The sequence below is a fragment of the Labrus mixtus genome, chromosome 12 (assembly GCF_963584025.1).
Source record: "Labrus mixtus chromosome 12, fLabMix1.1, whole genome shotgun sequence".
Taxonomy (NCBI): domain Eukaryota; kingdom Metazoa; phylum Chordata; class Actinopteri; order Labriformes; family Labridae; genus Labrus; species Labrus mixtus.
In genome coordinates, this window is record NC_083623.1 from 6,994,359 (window position 1) to 7,018,888 (window position 24,530).

The 24,530-nt window shown below is 40.5% G+C and overlaps 1 protein-coding gene across 2 annotated transcripts; it reads left to right on the forward strand.

Moving 5' to 3' along the window:
* Nucleotides 1-1,125: 1,125 nt before the first annotated feature.
* Nucleotides 1,126-23,998, forward strand: reps1 (RALBP1 associated Eps domain containing 1). 2 transcript variants are annotated; one of them, XM_061051718.1, is made up of 19 exons: nt 1,127-1,442; nt 4,894-5,017; nt 8,315-8,544; nt 10,055-10,217; nt 10,712-10,839; nt 12,765-12,927; nt 13,025-13,088; nt 13,886-14,040; nt 15,787-15,908; nt 16,339-16,419; nt 17,347-17,434; nt 18,207-18,308; nt 18,938-18,998; nt 19,268-19,469; nt 19,557-19,751; nt 20,119-20,208; nt 20,600-20,757; nt 20,883-20,988; nt 21,075-23,998. In XM_061051718.1, exons 1-19 carry the CDS (start codon nt 1,290-1,292, stop codon nt 21,141-21,143), a joined length of 2,454 nt encoding a protein of 817 aa, XP_060907701.1. In that variant the 5' UTR covers nt 1,127-1,289; the 3' UTR covers nt 21,144-23,998. The 2 variants fall into 2 exon arrangements, with proteins under 2 accessions (XP_060907702.1, XP_060907701.1); XM_061051719.1 differs by lacking the exon at nt 16,339-16,419 and having other exon boundaries at nt 1,126-1,442.
* Nucleotides 23,999-24,530: the final 532 nt, after the last annotated feature.

Sequence of the window (24,530 nt, forward strand, 5' to 3'; positions counted from 1 at the left end):
TGCAACATAAACTATATTGATTTTAACAATATTGTCTTACCCTATATGTTGTTTGAAAATATATCGATAATATATCTTAAAAACTTGATATATTGCTGAGCCCTAGCACTTTGTATGTTTTATATATTGTCTGCGTTGTATTATTATTATTATTAATAATAATAATAATAATAATAATAATAATAATAATAGATTAGGATAGTACTTTATTGATCACCCGAGGGGAAATTCGGGCGTTACAGCAGCACAGACAAGAAAGCTTGAAAATACACATTAAACAGAATAGATAAGATAAATAAAAATAAAAATAAAAATGAAAACAGTATATACAAGTACAAAATGAATTATGAAGTTAACTGGGGGGAATTGAGACAGTATTTGCAGAGAATGACAAGATAAAGTGACAAGTGATTAAAGTGACTTGGTATGATAATAATAATAATAATAATAATAATAATAATAAATTTCTTGCAGTTCATCAATCAATCAATCAATCAATCAATCAATCAATCAATCAATCAATCAATCAATCAATCAATCAATCAATCAATCAATCAATCAATCAATCAATCAATCAATCAATCAATCAATCAATCACATTTGAATGTTATTACAGATCCAGGGTCCAGATAAGAGAATACAAAAGCCATTAAAACACATAGCACTGATTACTTGCTGGTAAGCGCAGGTTGTTTTATTGTGAAAAACCCAACCGGATGTTTTGCTCAGACTCTGGTTGCCTTGACGCTGACGGCAGGAATGGCGGCTAAGATTACTAGAGGAAGGAGCCCAAAGACCATGAAACTTTACTTCTAAACGGCCCAGTGGAGGAATTTATCTCCAGTCGCAACACAAGGGGGGGGCCGCCATCGCCATCCCACTTGCGGATTAAAAGAAGAAAGAAGTGTCACTCCGGCAGATTAAAGCGGTGTATTCTCCCGGTTGAGCCTCCGTTAAAGTGCCGCTGACTTTGATTGAAGGTAGCTGTTAGCTCCACTAGCCAGCTGTTCGCTACTTTGGGCTCCGACTGGCCCAACAAGTTAACTAACTGTATGAGAGCATCCCGTATGTGATTTTTTTTTTTGAATGGTGATAAACTCTCTTTGCCAACAGGTAGAAGTAAAGATACTCACACAGACATTATCACAACGTTAGCAACGCTAAGCTAAGTTGGGATACTGGAAGTCTCGCCCATTTTTTTTTTTTGGGATCCTGCCCCAGCCATTGGCTATAAAGGCTAATCAACAAGCCAAAGTAGTCGGGGTTTTTCGGGGACGATAGGTGCCACGATGGAAAGTCTAACGCTGACTGATTTCGAGCAGAAATATTACTCCGATTTGTTCGTTTATTGCGACACGGACAACACCAAAAAAGTGGCTTCAAACGGGAGAGTTCTTGACCTTTTCCGGGCGGCCCAGCTACCCAGCGAAGTTGTCCTGCAGGTAAGCTAACGCAGGCTTGAGCCAGTTGAGCAAGTGTTTTCACCAGGGGGGTTTGAGGCTGGCAAGGAAACTTAAGAGGGGGTAATGTTGTATTTCTGGGTTTCAGAGTTGACCTGTCATCCAGTGGAAAGCTATGGTTAGCCTCGGTGGTTAGCAACGCTGCGCAGCAAGAGACACACCTTCTTCTGGCTAATGGTTAGGTGCAGCCAAGTCACATATATATATAACCTGAGAGAATATCCTGCTTCATGTCCACATCTTCAGTTGTTTGCCCTTTAGCTGTCTTTGTAAGGAATCAGTGTCCATAACAGATTTTTCCCGTTCAGCCCCTTTGCCTCACATTTACTGCCCACTCTTCTCCATCAAAATCTGTCATGTTGAGCTGACATGGTGGAAGTGCAGAGCCAGTGTCACAGTTTTATATCTGCAACTGTGATTTCATTAAAGTTTCTATACAAATACTGTAACTCAGATCTTAAAAGCATGTAATATCCCACAGATACACTTGCTGCATGATGAATAGAATATAATATAATAGAATTACTTTATTGATCCCAAACTGGGAAATTGTGGCGTTACAGCAGCAGGTTATCCAAACACACAATATGAGTAAAAAACACAATGTTAGCAAATCTAAACATAATATAATATTAAATACAAAGTAAATAAGTACTAAAAAATATCAAAACTAAGAATGTGAATATATACAAGCAGGATTTAACTAAGCATTACTAGTCTTAAATAGGAAGATTAAATATGGAAAATTAAATGTAAATGTGCAAGTACTAAAAATAAATAATAATAATAATAATAAATAAGTACTAAAAATATCAAAACTAAGAATGTGAATATATACAACCAGGATTTAACTAAGCATTACTAGTCTTAAATATGAAAGATTAAATGTAAATGTGCAAAAACATGAGTATAATGTTTTTCTTGTGGCCAGCATGAGATATAAATCATAGTATATCAAGTTGTATATGTGTATGGAAAATGGTTGGATTGTAAATATCAAATATAGTATCATAAATATAGTATAGCAAATTGTATATAGAGAGATTATAAGGAACACAGGAAGTTAATTTAATTTAATAAATATAAATTATTGAGCTGTGGAAAAGGGGTAGGATTAAATAAGTTTTATACTCCTTCCTACTTCTTTTCAGGCATATCAGTTGAATATATGTAATTTTCTTTTTCTTTTTTTTTGTGAAGTAATTTGAACATTGGTTTTTTTGTTTATTGCATTTTCGTGCTTTTCATTTTGTTTTGTATTTTTGACATGTTTGATTTTATTTGATATGTCTGAAATAAATGTAATCAATCAGTCAATCAATGTGGGGAAAAAAAGCCAACTATGTGCAATAACATTCTTACATATTTAAATAATGATACAACTTGATGGACACAAACTGTAGAAAGAGTTTTATTCTAAACCTACAGTTGTTGTGCTTGCAGAACATACTAACACATTACCTGTGTTTGTAACATTTCTACTGAATCCTAAATGTATCCAAATGCCAAAGTGCACTCATTTCCCTCCCTTAAGGTCTTCATCAACCATGTTTTTCTTTATTTTCTCTCTTTTCTCAGCCATCATAATAGCTAACCTTGCCCTTGCAATCCGAGGGAAGCAAACAGCGATCAAGGACTAACACAGTTTTTCTCAATTATTGCAATATATGCAGTCTTTTGTGGCGTTTATGCACATGCTCACACTGAGATGACAATGCAAGTGTGATTTATTATTCAGCCCTAATACACACCCAGCAGTGACTGTCCCCCCTTGTCTGCTAACTATGAGTTTTTGGTATCCAGTCCAACTGCAGTAGTCCAATCTTTAGTGACTCCAGGTCCCTCAGCAGGCTAATATTTGCAGTTTGTGAGTCAGAACCCCTTTCAAGGTCGACAAGGGGAGCTGTGTGGTGGGAGGATCAGGCAGTGTTGTCATCCTCTGCTTCCAAAATGTACACTGTGGAGATAGTAGCCTGCGAAATGCATAAAGCAGCTACAGTGTCGTGTTGTAACAGGCTGAGGAAAGTGACGGGGCTTTCTTTGTGTCCACACACACACTCAGAAGAAGTCCTTTGTCAGCAGGCGAGGGATCAGTCAGCTGTGGCGGGCTGTTTGTCCTGAAGGACTCACACTGGAGGAGTCATGCTAATGTTAAGAAGTTTGACTACATCAGTGTTAAACTGCCATTTAAAAAATGCATAATCGTGTGACTACATATTTGAAACCATCTGTAGCTTCAGCTTTTCTTCCCAGTCTCCTATTTAGTAAAAATCCTGCTCAGCGTGACGTGAATAACCACCAAAGAAATATGTGTATAATCAGGCTTATTAGTAGTCAGACGTGTTGAATGTCTGCCAATGAGCAGCGCTAGTAAAACTTCTTCTATTTAGGCTGTAGGAAACTCTAAAAACACTTTGTGATTTATGTTTGTTATACCACAGACATAAACAAGATACAGAGTTCTGATTAAAATATAATAAAAGTTTTTGTTATTCTACTGATAAAGGAGATTGACATTCCTTCCTTTGCTCAGAGTGTACAGAACGTAACGCTATGATGTCGAATGTTACAAGAACAGTGATTCAAACAAATGAAGATATTATTGTTCTGACTGCATCAAAATGGAAAACTCTTGTTACCAGGGGTGGGAATCGCAGCGTAACTCACTACAAGATACGGCGCCATACCACACACAATACCATACGTATCGATTTACTTCCATCGTGGTGATTCTGAAAGTTTTGAGGCGGTGAGTCAAATTGGCAGTGAAATCTTATTATTGCTCTTTTTACCTTTTTATTTAGAAAGGACCGTGGATAAAGTCGGAAATCAGAAATTGAGAGAGAGTGAGGAATGACATGCATGGAAGGAGTCACAGGTCAGACTTGGACACGGGCTGTCGCTTGGAGGACTAACGTTTCTGTACATGGGGGCGCGACCTAACCACTAGGCTATTAGCGACGTGTCCCACCTTTACTTTTCACACATATTTTGTGTATCTGCTCTGTGTGAAAGTTTCCCCAAAAATAGATAAAAAAAACCACAATTTATTTACAGTATTTTTACAATACTTCAATTAAACAGTAACCCCGGTATCGGTAATTATTGGTTGCCAGATTCCTACCAGCAGCAAGTCTTCGTATATTGTTGAACACAGTGTATCATCTTTTCACAGTGTGTCTCATGACCACTGAGGGGAAAACAGTTCTACCTCTTGTTGAAGCAAAACTCTAAATGTCACTTATATATTGTTTATTGTGTTGTCTGGTTCGCACAGGTTGAATTCTCTAAGTTATACATTTTGTAAGAGGAAAGACTGACCTTCTCTTGTCTCTGTAACAGATCATATCAGACTTTTACATGAATACAATGTTGTTTACTGTTCCTCTGAATCTGTGTGTGTGTGTGTGTGTGTGTGTGTGTGTGGGTTTAGATCACAGAGCTGTGTGGAGCCACCAGGCTGGGTCACTTCGGGCGGAGCCAGTTCTACATCGCTCTGAAGCTCATTGCCATAGCCCAGTCAGGTCTGCCCCTGAGGGTGGAGAGCCTCAACTCAGGTGAGTTTGATCCTACTTCAGAAATACCTCTCACACAATGAAGAACAGATTCCCACCCAGTACGCTCAGATAAAACATTCCCATGCAATAGACTTTCCTATTTAACTAAAAGCTCTTTGTGCCTCTTTGGTGTTCAACACTTTTCTTTATCTCTTTGTTTTAAAATGACAGGTAATTGATTAAGGGAGGGCATGAGACAAGAATAGGGCCCTATGAAATCTGTTACAATGTTTTCCAGATATTTTATTTCTTCCCAAATTCCACTTTTTTCCATTTACATTTTTTCTAAATTCTGTGTTTTACAACGTGTTCTATTGGATCAGATCACTGATATAAGTCATGGATCATTTTATCAGATCATGAAATTGAGAAATTATAAAAAAAAACATATTTGTGCACCTTATTTAAACAACAACAAAAAAAAGGTAGTATTTCCCAGGCCACCACTGCAGAGCCCCTGCATATGATAGAAAAGAGGAGTGTGCACTGTATCTTCAGTGTTTGGATTGAACACAGCGCTGTATAACTGAGTCTGCGTGGAGAAGTTCACAGACTACAGCAGGCTGTGAGATAATGTTACTATCATTGAGTTACTGATTGTTGATAAAGGCACACATGGTGAGCGTGAATGGAGAAAAGTCAAATCACATCATGCAGACAGCAGTGGAGCAGGAGAAAGACACTGAAGCATCCCTACACCTGCTTAAAACTCAGCAGATTTTTATAATAACACACAAAAAATTATTTATAAATCACAGTCCACTTTTCAGTAAATTTCCAGATTTTCTGCATTTTAAAGTTCATTCCATTTTCATTCTCAAATTCCGTGATTTCAATCGTGTTTTAGGGCCCTTCAAGAAGCACAGAGGAGTATAAGAAACTTAAGTCCTGATGAATATAGTCGGTGTCCTCTAAAATATTACTGGCTCAAGATTAAGAAGATTGTAAAAAAATACTTTAAAAATGCTTTTCATTCTCTGAATCTATGCTTACAAACTTGTCATGGTGGATGTCTATGGAAAATAAACCAATCACAGTTCATCTGAGTCAGTTGATAGAGAGGCTCAGCCATTGACATCACAGTGGGTGCTGATCCTGGCCTTCTTCAGTGCACATGTCAAACTGACCTTGGGCAGGACAGTGAACCCCAAAGTGCTCCGGAGTGTTGGTTCATGAGCAAAATTAAGTCATAGTTTGATACATTTTATGGTAGCTTAGCGTTTCCTTTTTGTTTTTCTGTGTCAGTAGCCAACTATATTTGTGACCATTTTTTTTCACAATAAGAACAGTGACTACCGTCTTTCTGTTTATCTTGACTCAAAAGCGTTTGTGGTCCAAGCGCTCGAGGGTGCAACTGCAAAATTGCATTTTTCTGTTTGTCTTTGGTGTGACTCGTCTTGAAAAACACTGCGGAGGATTTCACCGTCTCCAGCAGCATGAAGTTACTTGTTAGACCTGGAATATTGCAACATGAAGCAGCTGCGAGGATTTCATAATTTGATGAAAAATATCAGGAAACTTAGACGGCACTTCCTCATAATGATATGGAAAACATGAACAAAGTAATGCTGGTTTTAGATTTGGGGATGTTTCAATCTTTCTGCCTGAGAAGAAGAAGAAAGTGTTTCTTTTTCTGAACTACATCGGGAGCTTTTAGGGGTTTAAAGTGAGCAGTTAGTAAACCATTGTGAGTATAGTGGAAATCTAGTTGTTGTGTACCTTTTATGCATATATTAGTCAGCTCACAGCTCTCTAGGGGGAAGTTGAGTTGTGAATGTATCGTTTAAATGGGTTGTAGGGCTGCAACTCATGATTAACTTCATTATTAACTAAGGGGGCAAACAGATCACAAATCTCATGGTTCAGATCAGGGATTAAAAAAAAAAAAAAAATCCAATTAAATTGAACTTCTTTTCTCTTGAGCTTTGACAGTGTTGAACTTGTATCATTTGCCCAGCATCCAGTGCTTCATCAAGCGTGTCTCTGTGTCTTTGTACTGGCTGCTCCTACAGCACACCTAATGTGTGAGTTAGACTAAACATCGATTGGGGAGCGTGCACTGGGGGCTACATCTTCAGTTCATGGACATAATACAGTGCTGTGTAACAGTTTGTATAATATGGCTAATTTCACAGCTAAAATCTACAGCAGGCTGTGGGATAGTGTTTCAAACGTTACGCTGCAAACACCCGCTAATACCTGCATGACAAACGCGGACACCGTGAGTGTGAGGAGAAAAGTCGAAGCGTCGTCTGTTACAAAGAAGCCGTGCTTAAATGCCCGTTTGAGGCATGTTATTACAGCCCTGTGCCGGTGTAGGTGCCAGATGTGCTCGGGTGGTCACATCTGCTCGGGTGTCTTTCGCCTGCCTTTGTATGAAGATGTACAGTAGCACATTTGTGATTGGCTCGATGTCAGAGAGACGGCGAGCGAGAGAGATCAGTGTCTCCTCATGAAGGAGGAAGAACTCAAACACACAGCGTCCAAACTGGCTTAAATTTAACATATTTACATGCCAATATTCAATGTTTGTAATGACGCCACCTACTGGTAAGAGACATTAAGCCTCGTGCAACATGTTTCACCCGTTCAACATCAAAGGTACGCCATGGCCTCTAACTTCTTGTTGTGACAGTTCACACCAGTTTTGACTGCTCTTGTATTTGGTGGTAAAAATTCTCCATAGATTCATAGCGTTCATCCATATTCTCTTCTCTAAACTCACCGAAGATCAGCCAATCACAATGTGCTATATCATCAATGCACAGTCAATCATATTGTGTAACGTCACTAGCAGACAGGGGACCCCGAGCAGATGTGGTACGTACACCGGTCTCCTTCAATATGAATGTCGCGGCGGTTTAATGAGGGGAATAGTGATCCCTACACCTCAGTGCCTCCATTGGGGGAAGTAACAGAGGTGTTACAGGGGTGTGATGGATGGGTAGGAAAGGGCTGTGTGTGTTGAGCTCCCACTGATTCTCCACCACGCCGTGACGCAATTTGAATTTATAGACCAAGACGCCAATGTTACGGCTTTGCAAAATCAATACAAATGTACTAAGATGTAAAGACAGAGGGTTATTTTTTTTACAGCGCTTAGACATCCCACGTATAATAAAACGGAAACAGAATGCACTGTGTTAAAAATGTGACGCATTTGGGTAACAAGCAAAGACAAAACAGTTATACAACATGCCAGACTGATATTCTGATATTCTGTACATCCTTCCTGTCAGCAGCTCCTGTGTCCATTTGGACTTAAAAAGCTTATTTGTTGGATTCCTGTCCCTCCAGTCAAAGACCTGCCGCTGCCCAGGTTCGTGGTGGGGAAGAACGAGGCGGAGGCGAGGCACGCGGCGCTGTATCAGGACACAGACAGTCAGGGCTTGTACCCGGCCTCTGCCACAGCAGTAATACCCAGACCGCCGGGCCGGGGCCTCGTAACCAAGAAGGGTCCCCCGTCAACCACTTCACATCCTGTCCACGAGGTCGCCCAGCCCCTGGCACCCAGCATAGAACCACAGGTTAGTTATTTCAGATTGATGGTGAAGTTTTTATTGTTAGAATCATCACATGTATACCTCTGAACCTCCCTCTAAAGGGTTTTTATTATAATTTGGTTTATTCTTTTATTACGATTTAGTAGAATTTCTGTGTATATACTTCTATCGTCTTGTGCTAGAGAATATTTAATCTCTTACTTCCGTTGCTAGAAATGACTATCTCAGGCTGCTCAGATAACCTGCTGCAGTTCAACCACATATCCAGTCATATCAATCTAAAGAGCTATTTATTTCTCTGCTCTAACCTCCTCAAATGTAAAAAAATATGTTTGTATTAGAACACAATCACTACCGGTCTGTTGATACTACAATATGACACGTCACCTCCCCATATGTTCAAACACGATACGATAACTTTGTGATATATATGAAAATGTTATCGTACTATTCAAGACATTTGTCATGAACTGAAGTGCTTACCAATTAGCTGCCTCCATGGTATATGAAAGTTTTGTTAAAGTATAACATCAGAGCTGAGCTGATGGTGTCAATGCATTATTATGTTGCATATTCTTTAACAAAAACATTTTTTTAATCAGCTTTCTTAGTGCATTTGCAGCGTCATACCTGTTAAAATGTGTATCTGGAGCGTCAATGGCTTAGCGGTTATGTCGCGCGTGGTGCAACCGATGTGCAGAGGCTATGGTTTTAGCAGCGGCTGTGAGTTTGAATCCGACCTCAGCCCTTTGCTGCATGTCATCCCCCAATCTCTCCCCCAAACACTTCCTGTCTCTCTTCAGCTGTCATAAACAATAAAAAAAAGAAAGTACTATCTCGGCCACAGTAAGCATAATGAAGGTTTTTTTTTCACCTCTCAAATGAGTATTTGTATAAACGTCTAAAATCACTCTCTCTGTAGAATATGTGAGCATAGACCCCAGGTTTAAAGGAAAACAATACTCTTTTTTTTCCTGACAATTAATTCTGCAAAACTTGCTTTAAAATATGTTCACAACTGTCTACACACCATTTATTTCCTCCTCCAGCGGTCAATACAGATATGCCACAGCGGGGTTTCCTGTGTTTGAGTGCTTCTCCCTCCAATTACTTTCTGACATTGCGGCTGCTGCTTTCTCTCCACTGAAACCAGCAGCAGTGTGTTTGCTGCATGTCAGTTACTTCCTCGACACTTATCTATTCAAATCTGTTGTGAAATGTTCGCTCACCGGCTGCTCGAACTTGTATCTTGTGATGAGCAGATTACAAAGAGCTTTGAAGAAGTGTTTATTGGCTGCTTTTGGACTCAGTTGTGGCATGTTACAGATGGAAATCTCTAAGTGTTTTGAGATGGCATCTGAAAGTTAACACCCATGACATGTGATGCCATAGCGGGAGAGTAACGAGAGACTTTGCCTCTGCATTGAATTAACATTTTCCAAAATCTCATTTCTGGAGACGTTCATTCACATCCAATCTGCGGTCAATTACATGCTTAATTTATGTGTTTGATTGTCTTCATGTGTGTCACCAGCCCGAGCCGACCTCCCCGGTGGTCTCCCCTCACCAGTCCCCCCCGACCTCCCCTCCCTCGTGGAGGAAACACAAGCGGCAGCACAGCGGAGGAAACGCAGACAGACCGCCGGCGGTGGCTGCAGCCGGAGGAGTGTGGACGCAGTTCAGAGAACCGCAAGCAGGTAACATCCTCTCACCCGCTGCTGACTAATAGTAGTTTGTCAAGAACAGTCGTGCTGGCAAGGTTTGACTTTTTGTGTGCCGCTTAGGGTTGTTAACTTCTGTAGCGTTAATGTGACAGTCGGTGTAGTCATGTGACAGTTTGGGCTGCTGTCAGAAAGAGTCAGCGCAGAGTAGTCTGTGCTGTTTGCAGCTTGTACATACATGATGTTTGCTGAGTCTGTCAGTTATAGCAGTTAGTCATTAGGGGAACTAAAGGGACGTCATGTGACCTCTGCTATGCTTTCATCTGCAAAAAAAAAAAGAATGACATGACGAAAGACATTTCTAATTCCAGATTTAATACTTTAACACTTTCTTTGTCATGTATGATTTATGTTATGGACAGGATTTCTTAGGTTTCTATGAAGAAAACATATCTTTTAAAGTAATGAAATTTGTGGCGTATTTGTCAGTGTAAATTGGGATTCCTGCTTTTCTCTCCTCCTCCCTCCAGCTCCAGTGTCAGGTGACGGCATGTGGTCCCACTCGCCCCCTCTACCCAGTCAGGAAAGCTGGGTCAGTTTCACAGCAGACACCCCGCCATCCAGCGCTATCCCAGCCATGCATCCCTCATCAGTCCAGGTAGAGCAGGAACACTCTTTTATCATCTCTGTTCTGTTTTTATACAACTCACTTTGCTGTTGTTTAAGTTCATAAAAGCTTGCAAGTTGTTGATGCATCCATGTAGAGTTGCACCCAGTGATGTACAGGAGCGAATACAACAAGTCATCAGTACACAATGAGAAAGTTATGAACATGAATATCTTACTTACAACAACAAATCAGCGTTGCAGGGCTGAAACAAAAACAGCCTGAATGACATTTGTAAGGCTTAGCTAAGTGCAAATGCCTCTGAGCCAGGAGGCTTATTTAAGACATTTCAGGCCTCATGCTGAGTTTTAGTTTCTTGTAGATTATTTAAGTTTTTTCCAACATCACTCTTTTGAGCTGAACAGTGTTATAAGCCAAAGTGCTTTTTGATGATGGGCTTTGGAAACTCCCACTTTGCAAAAAAATCACTAAAGGTGCAAAATATCCAACATTGAAACTTTTTGAAAAGTGAATACATTATGAAGCCTAATTTTGGGTTGCATGAAGATAAATAAATAAATAATTCAATATATTCAAGGGCTATGTCCATGTTGTTGTAAATAATGTCCCATTAAGAGCACGACGTGTATATATACCTTTTTGTTAACATTACTGATTTATAAATAACAAAACACCAATATGGCAACTGGTATGCTTTTGTTGTTGCTAAATTTAAAAACATCCCATTCTTCTTAGATTTTGTACCAATTTTTCATTGATGTGATTCTGCTCTGATGGCTGCTCTCTTAACTATTAAGATGATCTCAAAGTAGTAAGCAGTTTAGAGTGAAGACATGTATTAAACCCCTGAGGAGACCTCAATCTGATCATCTGTCATGCACTGCATATCACGACGGTGCTGAGAGTTTTGTAAACAATGGAGTGGGTAAAGCTCTTCATGGCAAAAACCTTGATATCATTTCTTAAAGCACTCCAGTCATTTCCCCATGTATTCTATGTTTTTTCAAATACGTTTCAATGTCTTTAAAAAATGTAAACCTGCTTGAAATATCTTTGAATTGAGCGTATGAGCCCCATAGAGGTTGATAACTGAGTTCTATGTTTTGTGAGACAGAATGTTGTAGTTGTTGTGACCTGGAGAGAGACAGTAATCCTGACTGAAAGGGAGATTTAACAGGGCTGAAATGGAGGCTGAAGCCACCGCTGCATCCCTGTGCCACTGCTCTACCTCTCCTCACTTTAAGGTTAATAAGTTGTGACATTTGATTGCCACAGGGAAGGAAGGATCTCCTGTGGCGTCTTGTCGTGTGTGCATCATGATGGTAATTTACTGCTTAAGATGCTCCTGTGTGTGAACAGCACTTCACAGATTTCACCAAGTCGTGTATTATTTTAGAGCAGGTTTTTTTTTTTTTTTAAAGAGGACATATTATCCCCCTTCTCCACCTTTTCAAACAGTCCCCTGTGGTCTAAATGAAACATCTGCGCTGTGCTTTGGTCAAAATATAACATGAATCAAGCACCAGAGGAGGTTTGTGACCCTGTATAAACCAGCTCTCTCAGAACGCTCCGTTTTGGTGTGTGTGTCTCTTTAAATGCAATGAGCCCCCCCCCCCGAGTCACTGCTCTGTAGCGAGAATAAAAATGGCGGACCTGCGCAAAAGTTGTGCTCTAGGCTGGGGGTGGAGTCCATGTGTGGAGATACCAGGGGAGGGGAGGGTATTTTTTTTTTTTAGCAGAATCCCACTGTGATGTCACAAGGAGAGCAAATTTGAAACGGAGCATTTTTCTCTGTGTTGTAAGACTTATGCAGACCACAAACAAAAGACTGGATGGATTTATTTCACATTTTGTGGGTCGGTAGACACTCAGGTTACCCAAATATATGTTTTTTGTGATGTGATTTTTCATAATATGTCCCCTTTAATTAAAATGTCTCTCCTCATTTCCCGTAGGAAAGCACAACGATACGAACAGTGGCCTCAGCAGCAACGACCAATGAGATCCAGCGGCAGTCCAGCGGCTACGATGATCCATGGAAGATAACCGATGAGCAGAGACAGTATTATATTAACCAGTTCAAAACCATCCAGCCCGACCTCACAGGCTTCATACCTGGTAGGAAAAATGCAGATTTACACAAACACACACAAGTCGAATCGTCTAAAAGAGCATTGTTTAAATTATCTTCCATTTTGTTATTTTTGTGTTTCAGGTTCAGCCGCTAAAGAGTTCTTCACCAAATCCAAACTACCCATTTTAGAGTTGTCACATATTTGGTGAGTTGTCCATCATCATGTCTGCTGTCTGAGCTGAACCACTTAGCCGCCACTAAGACTGAACTTTGTAAAATCTTCTTTTATGTTCCGCTCACAGTTGACAGCGGAAAGTTGCTTCAGCACTGTCGTTAAGATCAGAGAACGTTCATTAACTTCCATATTTATTCCACTTCATGTAGAGGGCAATCAAAGGCAATAATAAAGTAGGCGGGAACAAATCACAACCACTTTAATTATTTTGTTTACTCTTCTTCATGTGGCGCTATTGATCTGGTGCTCTATGTTCCTTCTCAAGTGGAAGCACAGCCATCAATCTGTGATATTAAATGGAGAAAATGTGTATTTATTTCATGCTTTTTAACAAGTACGGAGTCAATCTTGGCTGTTAATATGGGGAAGTACTTTTTGAAACAAGCAAATAACATCAGCATCAAACCTACCGTGTCTTAAACTTCCCTGGATCATTGCTTAGTGAGTTTCTGTAAATCACAAACCAGCTGTAAGCTCCTGTTAGGAGGGGTGCAGTCTTTAGTGGACAAAGGGAAGCCTTGATTTTGGTTTCTCAGCTTGTTTTTATCAGGACATGCCATGTTAGAATGACTAACTCAAATGTTTCTTTATATATCACAAAGAGCTGTAATCAGATGTATTGTGATCTGGTCCATTGTTTGAGCTGCAAACTGATGCCCATAAGAGCATCTGAAGCAGCATCTGAACAAACAAGAGCTGTCTTAACTTCTTAAAAGATGCAGGGAAGGAGGATGTGAGACTTACGAAAGTCTAATGTGTTCTTGAAGGGAGCTATCAGATTTTGATAAAGACGGAGCGCTGACCCTGGACGAGTTCTGCGCCGCCTTTCACCTAGTCGTGGCCAGGAAGAACGGATACGACCTCCCCGAAAAGCTGCCCGAGAGTCTGATGCCAAAGCTGATTGACCTGGATGACTCAGCAGGTACGCAGCCTCCCTCCAACACACACACACACTCTCTTTCTTTCTTTCTTTCTGTCTGTAGCTCCCTCTCTTTATTCCCCTGCCTCAGGCCTCATAAAACCTGGAAGGTAGCAGCACTGCAGTGTGCGAACCCTGATTTGCAGTGGTTGTAGTTCATTTTTTACAGCTTTACTTGAGATGTACTTTCCAAAATGAAGCTTACTGTTTGCCTCCACATCCACAAAGTCAACATGCTTTTTAACTTTTTCATCACATAACATTTAAGGAAGATGAAGTGATTCACTACAGAGGCGATTGTTTTCTTCATTTTAACAGGAATTAGTTTTTCAGACAATAGAAAAAGATTTTGTGGATTTTCTTTTTGTCTTCAGTTCAGTGGGTTTCAGGTTCCATGTAAATCTTCTCAGCTCTGGCTTTGTAATCATTTCCAGTGTTTGACATCATTGTTATGTTACCTTCATGCCAAAAAAAACGTATTTATTAAAAGTGCTGGTGTTCATTCTGATATTATATCCTTTGGAGATCAGGTTGTACCTTTGCTCTACATTTCATAAGAAACCAGCATGCACACAATGGGAATTATCTTACAATCTTTAAAAGTAAATAAAACCAAACCCCCTGTTTTTGACGATTGTTTGCCAAACCTGTCCCTGGAATTTAACAGTAAGGGAATAAATGTGAGCAGAAAACTGTAACTCACCAGATGGGGGATGTCAATGACGCTGCAAGGTGTCTCAACTTACTAGCTTACATTAGCCACCTTTGACAACAAGCTCAGGTCACGTCAGATCAATTTCAACTAGTGAGAAAATGACCCAGTGAATTGAGCAAGGGTGGATTTCAAAAGAGGAAGACTTATTTCTGCTATTGAAATGTGCTCACACAGCAGGTACTTTGTGCTCGAAACAATGCTGCTTCATACTCTTTTCTGCTCTGTTTCTTTTCCAATCAATCACTGATACTGTGGATGCGTCCAAATCACACGTAGCCATGATTAAAATAATGGATATCTTTGTTATATTTTGCCTCCTGAGACCCCCCCAGTCCTCCTGCCCAACAGGGAAAATTTCATGCTGTGAGGGACATGTGTGAAAAAAAAATATATATATATATATATTTGAAATATCTCTTTATTAATTTGACAGGTATCGTGATACAATAATCATTATGGACCAATTTTGTCTTGGTAACATGTCACATACCCCCCCTCCCCACCTATACATAAACACACGCAGACATGCACACACACATAGACACATAAATTACAATAACATACCATACCAGGGAGGAAAAAGAAAAGACAAGCACAAAACAAAAACAAACAAAAAACAACACAAAAATAATATAATAATACTAAAGAAAAAAAAAATAATAATAATAAAAAATATATATGTATAAAAAAAAAGTGTGAAAAATAACTTTACAAAATTTCAGTGGCATTTAAAAAAATATTAAATAATTATTATTATTGTTATTATTAATTATTTTTAAAAAATAAGATTGTTTTTTCAGGAGTGTGTGTGTGTTAGTGTGTTAAAAGAGCTCTAGTGTCACTTTAAACAACAGACATTGTTAGATAGTATTGTTTTCCACATACCGGTAATAAGAATAACCAAAACGTCCTGTAGTGTTTTCTAAAGAAAAAATATATTTTCTGCACTCTGTTTATCATTTGAACCCATTACTATTGCTTGTATGTTTTTCTTGAAGAACCTGGCTAACCTGTGTCTAATGTTTCCTGTGCAGAGGCCTCAGAGGCGGCTGCTGATGTTGGATACTCGGGCTCCCCGGTCGAAGTCACACCCAACAAATCTCCCTCCATGCCTTCACTCAACCAGGCCTGGCCTGAGATGAACCAGAGCAACGAGGTTCCAACATGCACACCACACTCATTATCACTTTTTGTATTCCCCGCATACTGTGAGCTCCTTTTTTGTCTGCTTTTGCTGCGTTTGTTTCATCATGTGTAATTGCTCAGGGTAAATTCCGGTGAAGTTGCTTTTTCTCCCTCCATCCATCATGATTCGACTTCATCCTCAAACATAATTTCTGATAATCCAGCACCTCTTCTCTCACTCCTCGGACTGTGGTGGTAGCCTGCTGTTCTGTATGAAAGTCAGCCATGTTTGTTTTTGTTTCCATGCTCGCTGATGATGTCGCATCGCCGCCTTTGTTGTCAGACTGATGACCGGCGATGCCGCATCACGGTTGGAGGCTCAGGCTGATGATGTAAATGTGTGATGTCACTGCACTGGCTGACTGACATGTTTTTTCTCACTGTCTGTCTGTCTCCTGCAGCAGTGGGAGACGTTTAGCGAGCGCTCCTCCAGCTCACAAACTCTGACCCAATTTGACTCTAACATTGCACCAGCTGACCCTGTAAGTCAATCACTTAGTATGCATGGTTTCACCATTAATGGACAGACATTAACCCTCTCTCTGATATCTCTCTCTCTCTTGCTCTCTCTCTCTCTCTCTCTCTCTGTGCATGATGTTCTTTCAAAGTGCCGTCTGCTGCATCAGCAGTGGTCAGTGTGTGTTGTGATTTGGCTGGCTTAGCTTCTATTGGACATCACCTTTTTTTTTTTTCTACAGTGACATCCACCAATCACTAGTGCTTTTGCAGGTTGTGAGAAAAAAAATAATGTTTACAAATATGATAAATGTGGTCATTACTCAAAACTGTGGTTCTGAAAAGTTTAATGCTCAAAGTTTGTCCTGAATTTAGTTTTGTCACTAATGAGTTCTTCTCCTTCTCATGTACATCTCTGCACAATTACTCTATTTACTACCACATGATGCAGTCTGCACTCTACTTTGACAGTGCAAATATTGCTACAAATAGACATATGCATGCATTGATATTTACATACATGTATATTTTATACCATCGTATTTTCCCTTTTAGATAATTTTTTGACCTTTTTGCCGCTATTTGAAAGGACAGCTGAAGAGAGAGAGGACATGTGGGATGGAGAGAGTTTGTGTAGACATCAATCACAGGGCCAAGTTCAGGAGTCCAACCTGCAAAGATATAACATGCACACTAGTTTGGGTGGTGGTGGTGGTGGAAGAAGTATCTAAATCTTTTTCTTTAGTTAATATGGCAATGATGCAGGAAAAACACGCTCCATATAAGATGGGGTTGCTATGGAGACAATCAAATAAGCTGACGAAAAAAATCAAGAAAACTGATTGCAAAACGTCATGGACTACAAACATGTCCCCTTCTGTGATACTCTCCCTCCAAGCACCAAGCATTATTCTACTTTTCTCTGACCTCCTGTCCCTCCGTCCGTCCTGCAGGACACCGCCATCGTTCACCCAGTCCCCATCCGGATGACACCCAGTAAGATCCACATGCAGGAGATGGAGCTGAAGAGGACTGGCAGCGGTGAGACGAACTCTGACTTCATCATTTATTACTGTGTTAATGACGGTGTAATCTGTTTACATTACGGTAATATTTAAGCAGCAGCAAGCTTGTTGTAATGAAATCTTTTCTGTTTTCTATTGACTCTTTTAAATGATATCATCATGATGGGATTTAAATCACTAATGAATTTGATTAAAGGCAAAACACAAACAAAACAAACTATGTGCATAAGAGAAGATACCAGCACTGGGCTGCACCGGATCTGTGTAAGCAGACTAAGCCTGTCTCTTTGACTGGTGCCAGCCTACAGTTAGAAATATGACTGATGTCATCCAGGTCATGGTACTGGACTGGTTGAAGATCTTGGAAGAACTAGTCTGGTTGTCTTTGGATCAAGCTTAGAAAATATGGCTGACGATCCGAAATTTATTTTAAAGCTTTGGCACTTTGTATTATTTTAAAAAGTGGTATCGGAGGATCAGAGAACATTTTCACAACCCTAAAAAAAGACTGCGCTGTAAACAGTCCAGAGTGTTGTTTTACCCGTAACGTTTGCAGAGTGAGTGTGTTTATTGAGACGTACATCATTAAACAAAATGAGCCTGGTCTTATTATTCATTTACACACTATATAAATATCTGTGGCCACGCTAATCTGCTGCTGCAGATATTTTATGCAGAATTAGAAGTAAGACTGCTCGCTGTCCGCTTTAGGCGACTGCTTTTCCTCTGTATAACTGACTAAAGTTGAGTTAACTCAACGTTTTCTCTGTTCTTTCTCAAACCTTTAGACCACAACCATCCTACCAGTCCACTGCTGGCAAAGCCTCCTGAAATGCCTGAAGAAACCAAATTACCTGCCTCCATGAAGTTTGTAGCCGCCACCTCTGTAGGTGAGTAAAGGAAACGCTGTCAGAAAAAAAAAATGGACATTTTACTCAAAATAATTAAACCAGTGGAGCTGTGTCATAAATCTAAGCTCACAAATCATTTTTAATTGTCATGGCCCCTACATTACCCACAATGCCACCCTACTGCTCAGAGTTTGGTCAGATTCAGATGATTTGAAGCAGATTTTGTTGGCCTTTGGCCCCAACCAATGCTGACCTCAGTGACATCACTTGAGTAAATGAATGAGACCTAACATACCTCCTTTTGGAGCCAACATGGCAATATGCTTTTTACATATTTACTCCCCTAGAGCGGTAAACAGACTTTGATTTTATAATCTCTACAGTTTGTAGGTATGTTTTCAGCAGCATGGATAACGTTTATAAAGTAACTTTATTTCATGATATTAACTTTGACTGCACATGTTTTTAACTTCAGTGTGTTTACTTCAGGGTGATAAAAAACACAGCCCTATAAAAAAGAGAGTTATAGCCGCCTGTGAAAAATGTATTTTATTCTGACTGGAGAAACTTTGAGTATCAAGTCAGAACTGACCATCATTTTTAAATGTGGACATAATCCTGCATTTATTCAATAATCAAAGACCTTTCTTTATTTTTCTGTTATGAAGGTGATGGTTACAGCAGTTCAGACTCCTACACCTCGGACCAGGAGCCAATCACAAGACAGAGGTCAGTTTTTTTCAATGAGCTCTCTTCACATGTTTTTTTGTATTTATTATTTCTCCCAATAATTTACAGCTCACTAACTGTTCTTTCCCCCCACCAGTATGACTCAATCTTCTTGGACCACATGTTGTTTGATGAATGTTTAAAGTTATGAAGAGCAGACTTGTTTATCTGCAACTTTCTTTCCCTTTCGGTTTTAATGAATTGCATTGTTTTTTGTTTTTTTTAATGATGTCATCCTTTCTTCCATAATCTTTCATCTTTGTGTTCAGGTCTCATTCGGGTACGTCTCCAGAGGCTCTGAAGGTGGTTGCTGCCCCTCCTCCACCCCCGCCCCGCCCCCACCCCTCCCACTCTCGCTCCTCGTCTCTCGACATGAACCGCACCTTCGCTGCCACCACTGCACCAGGACAACCACAATCCTCCGCCATAGCTTACCCTCCCGCCGTGCCTCCTCGACCTCTGCCTACACAGGTGAAATAAAACTCTTCTTAGCGTTCAGGTAGCAATCTTTAAATTCAACATGAATCACCACTCATCCCCCTTTTTCTTTCTCCGCAGACATCGTTGCCACACACCGGGCTTCGCTCTGAGTCTGAGGCTGCACCGGGAGCAGGGCCGGTGCTCACAGCCACCTCACCCCAACAGATCCCCCAGCAGCCCAATTTTGCAGACTTCAGCCAGTTTCAGACGTTCGCTGCGTCTGAACAGCCTTCCAGCCTGCCAGAGGTCGATATCCACAGTGAGCCTGGACAGGTAGGACTTCACGTGGAGGTCATGCACCTCCTTTTTGTCTTTTCCCACCTTTCAGACAGTTTCACACACCACATTGAGATCTGCCATTTAATTGATGATGATGGCTTCCTACAGTCAAAGCTTCAAAACAAAAGCTCCTTTTACATTGCTGTTCGTGGTGGGACTTTTAAGCATCACCTTGAATGTAAATATCCCAGAGGCGGGATGGTTCATTAAAATCATTCTGCTCCTGAACTCCCATCGGAGGCAGCTATAGAGACATAACACGGGCAAAATTGCCTCAGAAATCTTCCTGAGTAACTTGTTCACGCTTGCGTTTCTTATTGATAGACTATCCCCCGTAACATATTCTTTGTTGTGTCTTTAGGCGGAGAAGCCATCAGAGGGAGCCGGCCCTTTAAGAACGGTGAAGAGTGACGGCCAAGCAGACGAGAGAGCATCAGCTACTGTCAACTCTGTGAGTCAAAACATTTCTCTCACAGGAATAAAAGGAGTGTACTTGTACTCAAAGCAGTACCAGAAAAAGTGAATAAAGATGTTTACCAGATGTTGTCACATCGTTAGTATCAGAAGTAGTTTAGCAAGTTGTATTAGTTAACACTTCTGTCTGTCTGCATCCATTCAGCTGTAAATCATATATTTGATATATTGATGAATCTTTTGTCTATGGATCAAAAAGATGCAGAAATGAACAACCACACTTTTCCAGATCCAGATGTTAAGGCTTCAAAAGAAGCAGTTTGAAGCACTGATAGTCTGAAACCAAAAATGATTCAATTTGATTTGTTTTGCAACTGTTGGAATTCAAGTTTGTTTTGATTTTCCTCCCTGTCTTGTTTCTCTTTAAGGGGGCCAAGGGTTCGTCTGGTCCGATAGCGCCTCCTCCAAAACCTGTCCGACGAAGGTTGAAATCTGAAGACGAGCTCCGACCGGAGGACGAGCCACACGGCCAGCAGAAATCCAACGTCATAGCCGCTGTTCTGGCCACTCAGCCCTCCATTCCCAGGTACAAAACTCCACTGGTGTCTTTAAAAGACTCAGGAAGATCTTTAAAATTGACATTGATATCTTGGCATGCATGTCATTTTAGTAAAAAAAAAAAAAAAAAAGCTTGTTCTTGTGTGTTTCCAGGTCAGTGGGAAAGGACAAAAAGGCGATTCAAGCTTCAATTAGAAGAAACAAGGAGACGAACACGGTGTTGGCACGACTCAACAGTGAACTGCAGCAGCAGCTGAAGGTACAAAAGATGTAAATGTTTTCCTTTTCTGACTCCTTCTCCTCTGTCCAAACAAAGAGATCACCTTTTAATGTGTTATTTTTCAGGACCTGCTTGAAGAGAGGATATCCCTGGAAGTGCAGCTGGAGCAGCTCAGACCTTTCTCTCATCTTTAACCAACGTGAGGAGGGGAAACTCTGCTGTAGTTTTTTTTTTTTTTTTTTAAATCTTAAGCAAACGCTGTGTGAATCCCTCTCTCCTTCATCCTTCAAACATCTTGGCTTTCCCTGGAGACATCGACCTGCTGCAGGGTGCTCTGTTAAAGCTCGTACGGCTCAATCACCCGTCTTATTAATCAGAAACCAGAAGGACCTGAGAGCGCGTTCTCGCCAAGAAGATGTGACTGGAGCGGAGCGCGGAGTGGGGATTTTACAAACTGGCACTTTTCAATTTCCTCGAAGGAGAGGCGTTAAGTGTGAAGACATCAAACACCAGGACAACCATAAGTGGCTGACAAGAAGCCGCGAGTGCGATCTGAAGACAAACTGCTGGTGTCCGTTTATTTTACTCTCTGAATGACTGAAGAAGAAAGACGCTGTGTTTCGTCATGTGTGACTGTTTTTTTTTTTGTTGCTCTTGTTCAGTAACTTCCATGAGGTCAGCACCTTTATGTTTTTTTTTTTTTCTGTCTCGGGGTTGCAGACTCTGCCACACCAAACTCCCTTTAAAATCCGGCTAATTTAAGGAAGCGCTTCAGTATTTTTTAAACTCACTTTTGCATCTGTGAATGCTTATTCGTTTACAGAAAAATTCTGGGATAAATGACTCTTAATGCATTTAAAAGCGATCTTAAATATCGTCAAAGATATGTCTTTCTACTGAACGTCACACCCTTTGAGTGCCGCTGTGTTGAAAAGTAGTTTGTAAAGGATCACAGAGTCATGCTTCAACGCACGTTACACCCTTTAAGGACATGAGCGAGTCTGGACTTGGACTCTACATCAGCTAGTTTGCAATAAATGTAAAATTGTGATTTTTTTTTTTTGGCTGGAGTTTGGTGTGGTCGATCGCCCTCATAAAACATTCTGGGCTTCCTCTAGACGGGAGTTTTTGGGCTTGAGGCCTATGGGCAAAGCGTCAAAGTGAAGGCTTATTTTGACTCAAGTCCTTCTTCTCACTGCCCCTCGAAGTCGACATAAATGTGTTTGTTTGCCTGTGTGTGTGTGTGTGTGTGTGTGTGTGTGTGTGTGTGTGTGTATGTGAGTGAACATGCGTTGTCTTCTTTTCTTCATGTTACACAGTGTTTGGGGTTTGATGTGACTGAATGGTTTAACTTAATGCCAAATGACTGAACTGTCACTCTGCTCTCTCACCTCTACTTGGGCTGTGTTTAAAAGAAAAAAACAAAACAAGAACCTTTTACCTTCCTACAGGTTTCACTTGTGTACATCAAACATTTCAGCTTCTTTTTTTTCTTTTTTTTTAAGACTTCTTATTTCCAGTCTTCGACTTCACCTGGAGGAGAAAAAAAAATACATTTTGTCAAAAAAAAAAAAGACAGACTTGACGGGTTTGAAGATAATCCTGCTGCCTGGCTCCAGAAGGCGACATCCATGAAGAAGTGTTCCTGTGAAATTTTCCCAGCACAGATCCAAACTGAGGACGCAGAAACGAGTCGATGTTTGAGAATTTAGCTGTGTTTTTTTTTTTTCCGATCGAGCAGTCGGCACTATGCAAGTACGGGGCGATACATCTTCACACACCAACTATACTTAGCTGTTTGTACTATGATAGTAGCAACTGTGTGAGCAGTATACTCAGACTTTTTGTATCTTAGATCTTCCAAAAAAAAAAAAAAACACCATTTACTGTATGTTTGTGAATCATCTTGCCTTTTTTTTTTTTTTTGGTTTTTCTTTGGGCACTGACGAGCAGTCCGTTTCCCTCCTCTTGAAGCACCAGCCGGCTCCAGAGGGGGGGACTAAACTCCAGATCAGTGTTGTTGGTTTTTCTTTTTAATCAGGGCACTTTCACCCTTAATCTGCAAGATACGACCCCTCGCTGGTTGTAGATGAAGCTAGAACACGGAGCGCAGTCAGCAGAATGGGAGACCTGAATGACCCAACTGCACTTTGAACTAAACCCCCTCCTTTTCCTCCTCACTTCTTTTTGATGTGTCTTTTTTTTTTGCTTTCTTTTAACCCCGCATGGTGTTCTCGTCTGTCTCGTGTATTTAAAGATGCTTTAAGAAGAAAAGAAGGTGATGAACCACTTGAGTTTTATTTCTTCAGTTGAACCCCCAGGAAACTTTAGTGTCAGTACCCCGTCTCCTTTCTGGTATTTTTGTTTTAAATCGTAATGTTTTGTCCCTGGAGCTTCCTGTGTGTTCCAAGAATCCGTCTTCTTCTAAAAGCCTTACTCCCCCCCCCCCCCCCCCTCCTCCCTCCTCCCCCCTGACCGGCGTTCAGGTTTCCACAGCAGCTGACTGAGCTCTCTCTTCCTTGTCGTATCAAGGCTCGCCTTCTTTTTTCTGCTGTTGAGGACGATGATGTACTTGGTGTGTGTGTGTGTGTGTTTGCGCGTGTGTGTGTGTGTGTGTGAGTGTGTTCTGTTGTTACCAGACCTGGAACAAATACCATTTAAAACCCTGTTAAAAAACAAAAAAACCTTCTCATGGGATCGATTAATGTTTGCTAGCACAGCAGCTCCTGAACCTCCCCTCCTCCAAAAAAAAAGGCAATCCAGGCAGGCAGAAGCAATCAATTGTCAACAAAAAGTCTTTGATGGGATTTTGAATGCTGTTTGCTCCCAGGTCTGAGTTGTATATTGTATATGAAAACACACTTTTTGGACTCATATGTAAATTTGCATTAATTGCTGACTAACAGCGAAAGAATATTCTATTTAATTCCTTCTCTCTTGGCTGTGGGATCCTAGATGTTTAACTGCATGGATGTACTGTATCTCTGCAGAGTCGACTAGCAGCTGTGTGATTTTTACACAAAAATAAAAACGGCACAATATTTTAAAACACTGCGCTCTTTATTGAACTCTTTTTTTCCAGCTGATCAAAACACTGAAATCAGGTTTTAACATCTAGACTTTGTCTCATTTTAGATGTTGCATTTTCCTTTTTAGTTTTGTGGTACATTTCTAGTTGTTTTGTAGTTTTCTTGAATGTGTTTGTAGTTTTGTGCGTGTTTGTGTGTTGTAGTCTAGATGCTGTCTGTCTGTGTCTTTTTATTTGTTTTCAGGGTGGCTGTGGCTCAGTTGGTAGCCTCTCAGTCAGAAGGTCGAGGGTTCGATTCCCGGCTTCAGCAGCCACATGTCTGATGTGCCCTTGGGCAAGACACTCAACCTCGAATTTCTCCCGCTGCTTTGTCAGCGGTGTATGATTGAGTATGAACAGATTAGTTAATTCTGCCAATGAGTGTGAATGTGTAGGTGTGACCTGAGGTGTAAAAGCGCTTTGAGTAGTCAGAAGACGAGAACAGAGCTATACAAGCTCAAGTCCATTTACCATTTACAAGACTACACAAAGGTTTTAACCACTCTTAAAATAA

Coding starts and splice junctions, on each gene's coding strand:
- reps1 (XM_061051718.1), top strand. CDS start 1,290: ATGGAAAGTCTAACGCTGACTGATTTCGAGCAGAAATATTACTCCGAT. Junction 19,752..20,118: donor TCCACAGTGAGCCTGGACAG/GTAGGACTTCAC, acceptor TTGTGTCTTTAG/GCGGAGAAGCCATCAGAGGG. Junction 20,209..20,599: donor CATCAGCTACTGTCAACTCT/GTGAGTCAAAAC, acceptor TTTCTCTTTAAG/GGGGCCAAGGGTTCGTCTGG.